This window comes from Kryptolebias marmoratus, linkage group LG15 (genome assembly GCF_001649575.2).
Source record: "Kryptolebias marmoratus isolate JLee-2015 linkage group LG15, ASM164957v2, whole genome shotgun sequence".
Classification (NCBI taxonomy): Eukaryota; Metazoa; Chordata; class Actinopteri; order Cyprinodontiformes; family Rivulidae; genus Kryptolebias; species Kryptolebias marmoratus.
In genome coordinates, this window is record NC_051444.1 from 26,997,189 (window position 1) to 27,009,577 (window position 12,389).

The window sequence follows — 12,389 nt, forward strand, 5'->3', positions numbered from 1 at the left end:
TATAAAAGAGAGTTTGTAATGTCAACCTCTGAAAACCTAAAAATATAAAATAATGCAATTGTCCCTTTAGATTTGACAGAGAGGTGTACATGTGTTGCATTCAGTCAGCAGGTGATACCTTCTCTAATGCTTCCCCAGTAATGAAGACCAATCATCACAGAAACTTCAGTTTTATTACGTCTTCATGCTAATTAAATTGGCGAGGATTAATCTGAATACTTAACAGGAAACAACCAAGACAATTGTTTTAACAACAAGTGAAAGCTTTGTGAATTTTAGCTACAACATGCCTCTACATCCAAAGATAGAAATGTAATACATGGAAAATCCGCCATGATTATCCACATACACAGGGGGGGCTTAGTGTCATCTCACCTCACCTTGACACTCGACTTCACAAAATAAGGAGCAAGCAATTATTCACTGCATGTTCAATCCTTCAATTTTCCACAGCATAGGCAGAGAGCCATTTAGAGCTGGAGATAACTACATCCTCCCTGCTGCGACTCGTATGTGAAGTGAGGTCAGGTGGCAAAAGGTCGAGCTGTGCTCATGTGAAGGAGGAGGCACTGAAACAGCGGTTGGGTAATGGTCTTCATCTCATCCTTATTTACACCGAAAATGATTCTATAGCTCACTTACTCACTGAGATGTCCTTGCTTCATCCACACGATAGCACTTATTCCAGCACATGGAAACACACACATCCGATTACATGAACACATGAAGTCCAACACATGGTCATGTGGATAGTTTTTGCAGATGTTTGAAATGGTTCGCTCTCTCCCCATGGTATGATGGCCCGCCACCCGTCAGCCTCCTGTTGTGTCCATGCAGTCACTATTTCCTGAAACCTGATTGTATCACACTAGGTGTGCTACAAAAAACAGATAAGCATTGCTCTTATTGCAAAGGCCTGCAGGTTTTGTTGTGATTTAGCGTAGTTTCCTGATTTTATGAATATGACTTTGTGTTGGGCTTTGTTAAGAGAGTACAGATTGTTTTGTGTTCTGCTTTTTTGTAGAATCTTGTGCATCCCCTATGTCTCAACACGAGAATTAGTAATCCAGGGTAAGAGAAGGAAGCTGGGGCCAATCCTTATCAGAGGATCTTGTTTTATTTAGTTTCACAAACTCCAAGCCAGGCTCTAATTGCAAAAAATAAATCGTCATGCTGCAAACCTGAAATTGCACTATAAAAGAACGGAACTGAATTTTAATTGAACTGAATAGTGTCATTGCTCTTGTGAAACCAAATTGAGGATTGGTAAAGTGAGGATAGCCATAAAATCCCAGTTTAATTCCTGTTTGGGTTTATGTGATATAGCTTCTGGGTCATGGTTTGATTATTACTTTATTTATGTCAGATTTCCATCTGTCCTGTTCTCTGTTTTGTTGCTTTTGGTTCTGTTGTGTAGTTTTGCACAATGTCAGCTCAGATTTGTCAATACTGTGCCTTCAAAAAACTTTTTATGTTCTCCTCCTCATAATGAGCTAGTGCTAAAAAAATGTTAAGTACCAGAACAGACTGGTTGACAAAATTGTATCTGTCACAGTCATCTTAGACATTATTTAGTAGGGGAAGGTTACTATTAGTTCTACCAAAATTATAAAATTCTGATGGAAAAAAACCCCCAACTATTTACAATACATATAATTTAACACAAACAAGGCAAATAAAAATAGGTTGGTAACAAGAAAAAATAATTTGTTTTATGGTCACTTTGCTGTTTTGATTTTTAGGGCACAGGTTCTTTTTTTTCAAAGCTGTTTTTTTCACTAAAAGAAAACTAGTTGAAGCTTATGGTGGAAATTAAGTTATCAACTTAACTCTAAAAGGAAAAATACTCCTGTTAAATTAGGCCAACAAATCTGAATTTTAAAATGAAACTGACAACATAAATTTGTGTAAAGTTGTTTTTTTTCTATGCCAAAACTGAGAACTGACCTCAGAGTGAAGAAATACTCTACCAATGGGGTAGCAAGAAATTCAAAGATGTCTTTTAGGTAGTTCACTGGTTGCCAACATTTAGCAGATTTTGCCTAAATCTGCAAAAGTTTTTTTTTTTTTTTTTTTTTTTTTTTTTTTTAAGAAACCTGATGCTTTAACAGTCTCCTAACTTTTTATTGGCACATTTAGGCATCACATTTTTTAAAGGTGGCCATGTGCATGAGGGGTTGTTTCATGTCATTACCTTTAAGGTCATCTTGGCGAGTAGTTCCTGCAGGTCCATGATGCCCTGCACCAGGCTCAGAAAATCACTGCAGGTTGGACAGGCTCAACGGGCAAACAGGGTGCATCAAAGGAGAAGCGGAAAGAAAAGGAAGAGCACCAGAAAAGCATTTAGACATAAAGAATACAAAGCAGAATAGATTGAAATCATTAGTTTGACTGCATTCATTTAACACAACACATGGTGGCTAAAGTAAACAAAAGCAAAGCTTAAAATGTCCGTGGACTCTTTGTTTAGGCTGGTGGTCGGTGTTAGTATCAATATTAAAGCACCGGGGTGTGATTGCCTTATTGATCAGTGACAGAGAGAGTAATGCAGCAGTAACCCTGTATCTTAATTTGTTTGACAGCAAACATATTAGGAAACAAGGCAAGCAGAAAGTAGACAGCGCTGAATCTGAAGTACAACAAAGTGAAGACAGGATTCTGAAGGAGAAGAGCAAACAGGTCATCCCCAGCTGACATGTTTTATCTCCCTTATGGTTGTTGACTGTGTTATTTCATGATACTTACTGCGATTAAGATTAGGACACTGCGTGATGTAGCCATTGGGAGCAAAAATCAGTTTCACATCCTGAATAATGCCCTAAAAATGGAAACAGAAATTGTATTTAACATAAAACACAAAACTTTACAATATTTCTTTTGATAAATCGGTCAAAAAGTACTTGCGATCAATCATCTGTGGACAGTTATTTTTACATTATTAAATTACTGTTTGGGGGTTAATTTCACTCAATCTCATCAGGGCTTATGTAACAAGTTGCATTATAAAACAGCAAATATTTGTCAACTTTGTTTACAACTAAATTTGACGATCAGTTATGAAAATTTACCAATTAGAGTAAGGAATATCTCTGCTCAGCTCATTTGCATCTGACGTTAGCCCTAACTTTTGCTTTAAAATGTTCCACCATTTGCTTTCCTCCCCCAAAATGACTACTTCTATCATCTCTTATCCTCACAGCTTTTAGTTTCTGTTTCTTTCCACAAGAAGAGAGAAGAACTAACTTTGTTGTTGAGAACATTGTTCTCCTTCTGACTTTGTTTACGTCCGCCTATTATTTTTCCAACTCAATAGCTGTCGTCTGAAGTGTCCTTCTCAATGTTTGAATGTAAATATGTAAATATGTACACAACTTGTAACTGTTGGCAACAAAACATGACTGCTGATTTTGCTCATTTGTCATAAATTATATGGTAGACCTATGAATGGAGCATATCTAGTGGTTATTTGATCACAGACAATACACATTTACAAAAACTTCAAATCAAAAACACTGAAAAATCATGTATTTTGACAGCTATTATGACTTCAGATAAAATAACATTTGCATTCTCAGATGTCCAGAAATACAGTAAATTCTTAAAACATAAACCTTATTTAACAACAAGGTTTATTTCATTTAATCAATAAAAATAATTTATTTGTAAACATATTCAAATTATCATTATAAATCTGTCTTTATTTGGATTTAAAGGTGATGTAAGGCCACACACAATGTTGTATGAGCACACCAGAGAGATTCAATGTTTCAACAACACGTTCTAATCCATCTTAAAGAGGTTGAAATGTTGCACTGCTGCCAAGAAATTCTGTTTATATGCCATCAACCTAATAAACCATATCTGCAAAAGTCTAAATCAGATTTTATGATGATAATAAAGAACAGGTTGGCATTATATCTGCAGATGTAAATATCTACAACAGTAAATAATTGCTTAATGGGGCATCTTTTCCAGTTAGTTTTTGACGATTGAGTAAATTTTTCAGCATCACCTCAAGCAGTTCTACCAGAAAGTTTACTTGGTAAAAAAGAAGCCTCAGACCACCACCCAAACTTTTAGATTATTACACTTTTCACTCATTCTTTTTAACATTTATTTTTCAAATACTTGTAAAACTAAAGGTCTGATCCTCAACCCACTTGCCCAAAAACATTAGCTTTATAGTTGTGTTCAATTTAAAAGTGAAATAAATGCAAATGTAACATACAGTACCATACAATTCATTTTCACAACCATTTCCAACCTAATAGATAGATGAAGGTAGATGACTCATTTATAGACAGAAGTAAATGTCCCATAACATCCTTTAGCAGACTGTCAATCTCACTGAAAGACACGTTCTTTCCACAGGTACACAGCAAGTAAATAGAGGTTTCATGATGACTACAAAAACCACAGAGAAGGTTGTGGAAAAACCAAGGTTGTAAAACACCAGGGTGCCTGTACACATCCACATCCAATATCATTTCACCACTGCTTTAAAGTAGCTGTTGATAACCCATTGGGAAAGTATTTGAATGTGCCACCTCAAGCACACTGTGGTTCATTGTGCCTGCTTCATGTGTATGGGCAATACATTTACAGTGTGCTTTGCTGGCCTGTATTCAGGCAGCACCTGCCTTTTTTCACACAGACACATAGAGAGACAGCCTTGAGGCGAGTAGGCTTACAGCATCGACTGAGAACAAACACATATTCTATCACACATACACACACAGGCAGTGTGAGCCCAGGCTGGTGAAGGAAGAGACTGTCAGTGTCACTCAGGATGGAAATGAAGGTGTCAATCACAAATGCCGGTCCCACTGGTGTGATATAAGAGCCCTGACCATACATCTCTGAATAATCAGAGGGTAATTGGAGCTGTTTACATAAAAACTGACATAAAAATGTCAGAGGTTTATAAGTTCTCCAAAACACTGTGCCTCAAAAATAGTGGAACAATTTCAGAATAATGTTCCTCAACAGAAACTTAGAAATACTTAATATCCCATTATCTTCAGTTCATACATCCATTCATTTTCTTTGCCCACATTTTCTCTTCTGGGTCATGGGAGTAATTAGTACCTATCTCCAGAAGTCACTCTGCAAAAGGCTGGGTCTATCACAGAAACACATGGAGACAAACAAGATTCACACTTTCACTCATACCTTGGGACAATTTAGAGTTACCAATTAACCTAACATGAATGTGTTTGGTTTGTGGTAGGAAACTGTAATATCATCAACAGATTTCAAGAATCTGAAGAAATCTTTGTGTGCAAAGCTGGAACTTAATATCGGAGCTCTGTGATCTTTAAGGCCTCAGAGGCCAATGCACTAAAACCAGGTCTGATTATGGATCTCACTACATAGGCTCGGGAACACAGTTTGCCGTGCCATTCATAAATGCTGGTTAAAGCTCAATCATGGAAAGAAGCCATATCTTAACACCATTCAGAAACACCACCATCTTCTCTGGGACAAAGTCCATTTAAAAGAGACTGAGTCAAACTGGAAAACTGTTCTGTGGTCAGACAAATTGAAATTCTTTTTGGAACCACAGTTGCCACAACCTCTGTACTAAAGAGGAAAAGAACCATCCAGCATGTTATCAAGAGCACAGTTCAAAAGTCTTCCACTATGATGGCATGGAGGTGCTATTAGTGTCATGGGCAGATTGCACAACTGGTCTCCTCAGCTTTTACAGACTGTTGTTAAAAGAAGTGGGGATGCTTCACCGTGGAAACCATGACTCTGTCTCAACTTTTTTGAGATACGTTGCCGCCATAAAATTCAAAACCAGTGATTTTTTGTTTATTCTTTCTTTGTTGTTGTTTTTTTTTAAACATGGTGCAATTTCTTAGTTTAAAAGAAGTCAAGTTTACTAAGTTCCATTGTGAAAAAAATAGATTATTGAGATTGCATTCTGTTTGTGTTTACATTTTACACAATGTCTCAACCTTTTTGGAATTTGGGTTGCAGATTAAATTAGGTTCTGTGCATAATTCTGCTTTTATAAAAAGTTCTATGGTTCAACATTTAGCCAACATCTTAAATGATTCTGTAAAATTAAGGTTGTGCTGTGTTTAAACTGTATCATCTAGATAATCAGTATCGAATGAAACCATGCTGATAGGTCGCCCATACAAAAAAAGCACATCTATTTCCATTATTTACATAATACTTCATGATCCAATCTAAATGTGGAAACTCACCATCTCTTTGGTATTAAATCCAAACCAAGTTTAGTGTTTCAACATCTTTCTGATTGTAGAAAAAGTTTCTGTACTTCTGACTTAAAGGTGAACATCTTCAAAGCAGGTTGAAGGGAAGTGAGTTAATTATCACCTTTTCATTTAAAAACTGTGTGTTGAAGTAAAGAGTCTGAACAGCTACAGAGGTGTCACTGCCTATGGATTTACAGTTAAAATTAATAAAACAAGAAGACAAACGTATAATAAAAGTATATCAAAATAGTTGAACTCTGACTTTTTGAATTCAGAATGTAAATGGTTTTTGTTTGTTTTGTTTTGTTTTTTGCTAGTGCAGATTCTCAGTCATTCAGGATACAGTAAATCCAAAAAAGGTTATAAAAACAAAAACAATTGGATCTACAATATACACCCAAATATTGCCATGCACTTTGAGAAGGACACCCTAGGAGTAGTGCGGGAGGATGAAAAGCTGTCATGGAAGCTTGAAGACTACAGGAACCATATTCGCTTCAGTCTGAGATGCAGACAGGGGAAACTCACCTCTAACACTATCCACTATCCACCATCAAAGGACATACAGCAGAAGAAATACTACTGAAAGCTGAAAACAAGCTGCTTAGTGAGAGAATAAGACAGATCCACTTCACCACTGAAGCTCTCACACGGAATTGATCAGATCTGCCAGAAGCTGTCTACTCTTCTACCTCATACTCTGATAGAAGAGGTTTCTGATTCAGCTACAGAATAGAAGTCCAGTTGATTTTGTTTTTTAACCGTTTTGGGGTTTGTTTTTTTATATGAAAATAAAACAATAATCGTAAAGCTTATTGGGGTCTATACAACAATATACAAATGTGTGTTGATCTGAGGCACAGTATGGTAGCCTTTGTTTCATTGAGTTTCCTCACAGCTACTTCTGATAAAATTACCCTTCTGTTCTGTGTCTACTCACTTTTACCATCATAAGTCTCAGTTATCTTGTTTTATGACTAAACTAGCTGGTGAGATATGCTTTCCCTGAGTTCTGCTGACAGGCACCATTGGTAGACGTTTAATTTTCTGGTTAAAGCTTTCTCCTACAAATCTTTAACCTGAGTTTGATCATGCAAAAGATGACCTTTCTGTGCTACAGCTGGATCTGGAGCCTTAAGCTCTACCTGGATTTCATCTCACATGACTAAACCAATGTTTACACTAATTAACTATTTGAGAGAGAAAGAAACGAGCCAGATAAACAAACAAAAATAAAAAACAGAGATTATTATGATGCTGAAACTCATTTAGTTTATTAATCATGCTAACCATTTGTCTTGCCTGTGAGTATAAAGTCACAAATCAGACATTCTTCTATTTAAACTAATTGTTACAAAAACAGAGGAAGTTTTCTAACAAGGTCTTGCTTGCATTATTATTTAGATGTAACTGAAATGCAAAAAAAAAAAAAACTTTGTCTTGCAGTGAAAAATTGAACCAGGCAAGTCCCATTGAGATCACAGATCTTTTTCCAAGGGAGGCCTGGGCCTGAAGGGAGCCTAACATGCATGTTTTTAGGCTGTGGGAGGAAACCGAAGCACCCAAAATAAACCCACGCAAACATGCAGACTCCACACAGAAAGACCCCGGGTCCAACTAGAAGTTTGAACCCAGGACCTTGCTGTGAGGCAACAGTGCTAACCACTAAGCTGTTGTGCTGCCAAAACTTTCTGAGTGTTTCACTGAATTTCCTCCAGTGGTTCATAAGATATTTTGCTCATGAGCAGACAGAGTTGACAGTTTTAAAAACAGATTTTGCAGTTAGAGCTCAAACTATGTTCTGGAGATGACTCTCAATTATCAACACACCAAATGTTAGCTCATTATCTGTAAAATTGGTTGAGTTAAAGCCTTTTTGGTGTTTCCAAAGGTTAATATTGCTGACAGTAAAGCACTTTCAAAAGTCAGTGTACCGCATTACTTATTTCGACACCAGTATGTTATTTCAAACCTGTTAAAACTTCAAAAAAAGAATTTATTGCAAAAATATTAACTCTAGCAAAACTTTCCAGTGTTTTGTCTCTTACTTGGTTTGGCACACAGGACATGCAGGAAGGTTGCCACTGCCATATTTAAAGATGTATATAAACTAATTCAAGCAAAAGAGTATGCATAAAGTACTGTGAATGAAGGCTGAAGTAAAGACCAGACTGTGTATGAGATCTACACTGACGCTGCCATGTGTAACACAATCAGTCTTTCCATCATTGTCCATATTATTTTAATTATCATCCAGTGGTCCATGAAGCAGAGAGCATTTTACAAAAGCTCTGATTTTAAACAAGCTCCCTGAGGAGCAGCCTCCTTAGCACAATGTATTCTAGATCAAGATAATTTATTACAGTTGCTCCCTCAGATGGAGAAACTAGAAGGAGGCGGTGGTAAGAGGGAAGGAAGAATCTCAAAGCAGCACACAGGCTCAATATGTTTTACTTTAAGGCCTAGTTATCCCATCTTATCATTATCCCACTTCTAAGTCCTGAATGGACTTAGTAAGTGCTGCTTTATTTCAGCTCCTATCAGTGGAGTTACATCCATAGCTCTTGGTTATTTTTTTTTCTCTTCCCTTCACCTCTTGTTTCTCAGCAGTTCTCCCTCAGTTTTAAACACAAGGAATCAGAAGTGGTCTCTTCTTCCTCGTTTTTAACAAGTTAAAATAAGGTGCAGGCTGAAGGAATGCACAGAGAAAATAATGAAAAAAGACAGCAGCATGGAGTTACACAATTTGTTTTAACTTTACGTGTCTCAGTCCAAGTCTATTTTCAGTCTATGTAGTGGGTGCATTAAGGCCTGTCAGCCACTATTTTCAAAACTCCTACTTTAGTGCCCTGACTGAATCAGACTGGCTTTTTTTAAATTCTTGCTGTTTGACTACTTTAATGTAAAAGCCTTGGATATATTTTCATTTAGACTAGAAAATTTGGCTGCATGGAGGTGCACTGCCTCACAGTATAAAATGTCCTGGTACTAGATCTCAACCAGGACCTACCTGTGTGGAGTTTGCATGTTCTCTCCATGCAAGGCAGTCCAGTTTCCATTCAAAGTCCAAACACATGCATTTTAGGTTACTGACAATTCCAAATTGCCATGTGAGAGTGTGCACAAATGGTTGAACTAACAAAGACAGATGGTGAACTGCTCATTGAAAATGGAGCTAAAGAAGATGAAGGCTATAGATAGACCCTTGACTGGGGTCTAAACTACTGTTGGTCTTTTCATTTTTGTTCCACTCATCTATCTATTATCTGCAGCTTGTTCCAGAGTCAGGTCGTGGGGGCAACATCTTGAGCAGGGAAGCCCAGACATCTCTTTCCACAGAAAGAGATGTGGAAAGAGATTGTTTTATAATAGAATTCAGATGCTGTCACTGTCGGCAAAAACTTCTTATTTTCATTTTTCACCACATTCATGTTTTTGCATTCTTCAACTCTATTGGACCCCTTTCACATCAATTTAGTTTTTTGATTGAAAAACTTGTCATAATAAGCTTTTTTTTGTGACAGCATAGCTTATTTATTTTAAAAGAAACAGCTTTTATTTTCTAAAAGTTTTTTTTTTCCCCTTTGGAGATACAAGGTTTCTGCCATACAGTGATGATACACAAATGCATTTAAATGTCTTTGAAGTAATTTGAATTCTTGTAAGTCCAGTTTTCAACAAAGGTCTGCTACCAAAGTGTGATATTCGGATCAAAATTAGTCTAATTGCAACAGTAATGCTGCTGTTGACACTAAAGAGGCCTTTTTCAATGTTAAATCCATCAAAACGTAAAGGTGTCAAGCAGTGAAGTGTATTGCAGACTGTTGAAACTGTATCGGCTGGATCTAAAGCAAGATTAAGCTGGCCAAAGGTAACCACATAATGAGAGGATCAATGTAAATCAATGCTTATTCATCAACAAATACAGAAGCAACTTCATCAGAGATGGGGAATTGGCAAAAGAAACACAAGTTCTTTAATCAACAATGGCCAGGGTTGTCTAGGAGAGTTGCTTTTAGTCTCTATTTACTCAGGGGCAAATATGTCATTAAGTAAGAAATAAGAGCTTATGAAATTGCAGTGACATTCTGAAACTTGGGTGAGTTTTATACAAATTCAGTAATGCTGCAGAATAAAAAAAAACAAAAAAACAATTGCTAAGTATTTTGGAACCTCTATATACAATCATCTAAACATCTAAACATGTTTTTCAGAATACAATGGAACAATATATTGGTTGGCATTGGAACAAAATATTTTAATTCCCATTATTTCTAATGGTAAAAAAATGTTTTACCATACAAATGATCTGGAATCAATTATGCTTGTTATTAAAAGTTCTACTGTAAATGTTTGCACAACAGCTAATGCTAAACAAGCAATGGCATGTAAATATGCATCAGCATGCAGAGATTTGCAATTTTCTTTTACTTTATTACAGCAGAAAGCAACAGCTGTGCGGAACACTGTTACTCTGTTCTACACAGTTAATTGCCCTCTCTATTGTACACTTGTATGACCCCAGTGGTTTTCTGAGCATGTATAATGGACCTTTCAAACAAGAAGCAGCTCAAAATGGCACTTCTGATACACTAAACAACATGTTTCTGTTTCAAGGTGCTACAAGTGTGCCTGTCAGCTGAGATGCTAAGATCTCAGAATAAACCTGAGGGGAAACATTCTTCATTCAATGTCACTTCACACAAGGCTCTGCTCTTTCGCACCTTCTGTCTCTGCTGCTGACATTCACATTCAAGCACTCGCTGCACATGTAGGATAGGACATACTTGAGATGACTGAAAGGAGGAAACTGGATGATTGAGATGTGTCGTTTGCTATAGTCTTCCTTTACAAGTAACTCCTTGAAGAATTTGTGGAAAAGGAGATCAAGAGGGAGAAGGGAAATAGATGGACAAGAAAATGTGCTCCAATCCAGCAGCAATAGTTTTAACCACAGGGAGGAGAAATAATTTTCACCCCACTAGGTCCATGCGTCTAATCAATAAGTTACAAAAGCAAAAACAGAAAGCCCACTGATTGCATGACAGGTGGGGGGAGGAACTATGAATATCAAGACTGCATGCATGTCCTGGTAATACTTTGCCATGTCCCTCACCTGCTGTGAGTGCATGCAGGAGCCTGAGAAAATGAGCAACAATTAAAAATCGACAGTGCTGCGATGGCCTTGGGAATACGCATTTCAAAGCACATGCTGAGCTTTGTGCAGCTCCTCTGAGCCCTCAGCACTTCAGTTTTGAATCTCACTCTTGTATTTCTTTCCCACACAGCCTACAGCAAATGTGGCCAATTACACCAGGCGCTACTGAATGCAAAACACGATCAGTTGCATGGAGTGTGTGTGTGTGTTAGTGTGAGTATGTGTGTGCATCATCTGGCGAGAGTCTTACCTTGAATAAACCATGCTTGTGGCTGTGTTGCCCTAGCCACACTCCACTGCCTAAGGTGAGCTCCATCTGAGGAGGGTCTATCACCCGCTCATAAATCCTGCCAACAACAAACCAGAGAAGAATGTTATGTCAATGACATAGAAACAAACAGGTTTCTCTTGTTGTCCTTCTCTGACAGGAACACAGATCCAATACAGCTGAACACCATGGATAAATCCAACAGACTATGTTCCTCCCCACTCTCTACCTCCTTTCAAGGGAAGCAGATGATGTCGAGTTGGGGCTGGTCTCCTCAAGCATGACCGCCAGTCTCACCCCACAGCTTACCAACACAATATTAATATCTGAACCTGTGATGTATGCTGGATTAACCACCCAACCCCTGACACAGATAGAAACAGGCTTTGGCATTATTAAACTGGATATCTTCGGTGTGATTCAGCATTATTATTTTCTGCACCGAGGTGGGCTTAACAATGAGAATGAGCTCAAAGTAGCCTCTGTGAGGATTTCAAGGAATAATTTGTTGTGCCTCCTCTCTCCATGATGCTGCACAGATATACTCGGAGCAGCAAGATGATTTGTTTCTGTTTAAACCTTATTGAAGGCTTTTACTATTACCCAAAATATGACCATGTCTTTCTTGCTGAAAATATTGAATATGTTGACGACTTTTTAAAGTGCACCTGATGAACTTAAAGGAGTTGTACATGGTAAAACTTTTTAAAATTGTAGTTAAGGTTATTAGCGG

General features: G+C 37.5%; 1 protein-coding gene across 1 annotated transcript in view; it reads right to left on the reverse strand.

The window, feature by feature from the left end:
- The window catches only part of LOC108242109 (protein kinase C-binding protein NELL1), a 328,852-nt gene that overhangs the window by 202,711 nt on the left and 113,752 nt on the right, over window positions 1–12,389 (reverse strand). Inside the window, exons 5-7 of the mRNA XM_037979812.1 lie at window positions 11,639–11,735; window positions 2,746–2,818; window positions 2,195–2,277 (exon numbers count right to left, since the gene is read on the reverse strand). Coding sequence (XP_037835740.1) covers window positions 2,195–2,277; window positions 2,746–2,818; window positions 11,639–11,735 — 253 coding nt within the window. The remainder of the gene's footprint in view (window positions 1–2,194; window positions 2,278–2,745; window positions 2,819–11,638; window positions 11,736–12,389) is intronic.